This window comes from Crocodylus porosus, unplaced genomic scaffold (genome assembly GCF_001723895.1).
Source record: "Crocodylus porosus isolate Cpor-Errol unplaced genomic scaffold, CroPor_comp1, whole genome shotgun sequence".
Taxonomy (NCBI): domain Eukaryota; kingdom Metazoa; phylum Chordata; order Crocodylia; family Crocodylidae; genus Crocodylus; species Crocodylus porosus.
Window position 1 is genome coordinate 80,501,206 of NW_017728906.1, and position 1,750 is coordinate 80,502,955.

General features: G+C 52.1%; 1 protein-coding gene across 1 annotated transcript in view; it reads left to right on the forward strand.

Annotated features, from left to right (window-relative positions):
• Nucleotides 1–815: 815 nt before the first annotated feature.
• TUBGCP5 (tubulin gamma complex associated protein 5) overlaps nucleotides 816–1,750 on the forward strand; it is a 44,452-nt gene continuing 43,517 nt past the window's right edge. Inside the window, exon 1 of the mRNA XM_019529430.1 lies at nucleotides 816–1,096. Within this exon, the coding sequence (XP_019384975.1) occupies nucleotides 942–1,096 (155 nt within the window). The 5' untranslated portion in view covers nucleotides 816–941. The remainder of the gene's footprint in view (nucleotides 1,097–1,750) is intronic.

Sequence of the window (1,750 nt, forward strand, 5' to 3'; positions counted from 1 at the left end):
GTGACTCACTTCTGGGGACCAAATTGGAACTTAGCCTCCAGGAGCTCGAACGGCCCCTTGTGCAACATTACCACATCTTAAAATATGTAATGATTGTATTGGAAGCTCAAAATTACTGTATTTGCTGAAAAATGATCATATAATAAAATTAGCCTTATTTACTTTATTTTGCTCACTGTGACTTATCAGTGAGCGAGTGAGAACTGGATCATCAAAGCTGAATTATTTCTTTATTGTGAGGCAAGCATTCATAAGCAGGGATCCTTGTTTTCTCTGACTCAATGCAATTTTCAGTTAAGAGAAGACAACCCCAAATTTACATTTTTCCATTATTTAAATGAAATGCCACTTTGTAGATCGACATCTACACTATAGATGGTGGTACATTTTAATCATGGAAAAATGTGGATGTGGGATTACTTCTTTAACTTAAAATTGGGGAATTTTTTTTTAATCAGAGAAAACCAGGATCCCTGGTCATAAGGAAGTGCTAACAGCAACCTCAAAATTGGGAAAGACTCTCTGAGAGTGACATGGGCCTCACATATGCTGCATCAATTAGCTGCCTCGAAAAATATTGTACATTTTGAACTTTTACTGTACCTCGTACAAAGGTTGTAGTTATTACACTAACACGACAATTATGGCTGCCGCTAAGCCGCTGCGTGTCACCGCGGCAAGGCACGAGGCGCCCCCGGCAGCCGGCACGTGGGTCCCAAGCCAAGGGCGGGAAACCTTCTTGGCGCCTCCCGCTCACACCGAGTTACGTGGCCCGTAGCCGCGTTCTATAACGCTGCAACCGCTGCCAGGCATGCGCACTTCCCCTTCCACACGTTTAGCCCGGAGATCTCGCGAGAGGCGGGCCGAGAAGACTCGCGAGAAGTGCGGACGCCAACGCTACAAGCTTTCGATAGCGTTACTCTCTACCTCCCAACCCTGTCATGGCAGCGCAGCTTCCTGCTGCCCACTGGAGCCATTTCGAGCAGGAGCAGGCCCGGGACGTTCGGGCGCTAGTTCGGCAGGTGACTGGCCTCGGAGAGGAGGAGCCCGGTGGCCGCTTCCAAGCGGCGCTTAGCTTCGCCTCCTCCAATTTCAGGTCAGCGCGCGCGGGGGCGGCCGACCGGAGCCCCGCCCCCTCCTTTGCCCTGAGTCGCGTGCAATCCTGTGCTAACGTAATACGCTAACATGCCCGGCGTCCCTGTGACTGGGCAACGCCCGTTCTCGCGTGATTGGCCGAGCCAGGGGTCTCGAACGCTTGGGGCTCGGCACAGAGTCCCTGGCCCCGCCCGCAGCCTGTGACGTGTGTGGGGGCGGTGCTTGTGACCCCCGTGAGCAGTGATCCGGGCTTGGGGCGGCTTTGCTCTCTGCTTCGCACCCCGTTAACTGCTCGTCACCCTCCTCGGGCTGTGCACCATATGCAGAGGCTGCCCGTTAGCTCGGCCCATGTGTGGTCAGGTGCCTGGTGCAGTTGCAGCTTTATCTTTCTGCCCCCCTGCGCTTGTTACCCCACGCCTGAGCTAATTAACTGACTGACGTCTTTGCAGCATATGCTGTCATGCTATGGGGCTTAAGCACCCACTAAAAATTAGCGGGTACTTGACACCCATGGAGCCACGCTTACAAATGATAAAGAAGTCTCTCTCTGTCTCTCTCTCAGTAGAGATCAGGGACTTCAGCAGGGCTTTTCGATGCTTTTAGCTAAAACTGATTCAATCAGCTTTACCTAAAAGTGCTAACCCCTTCCCTCGCC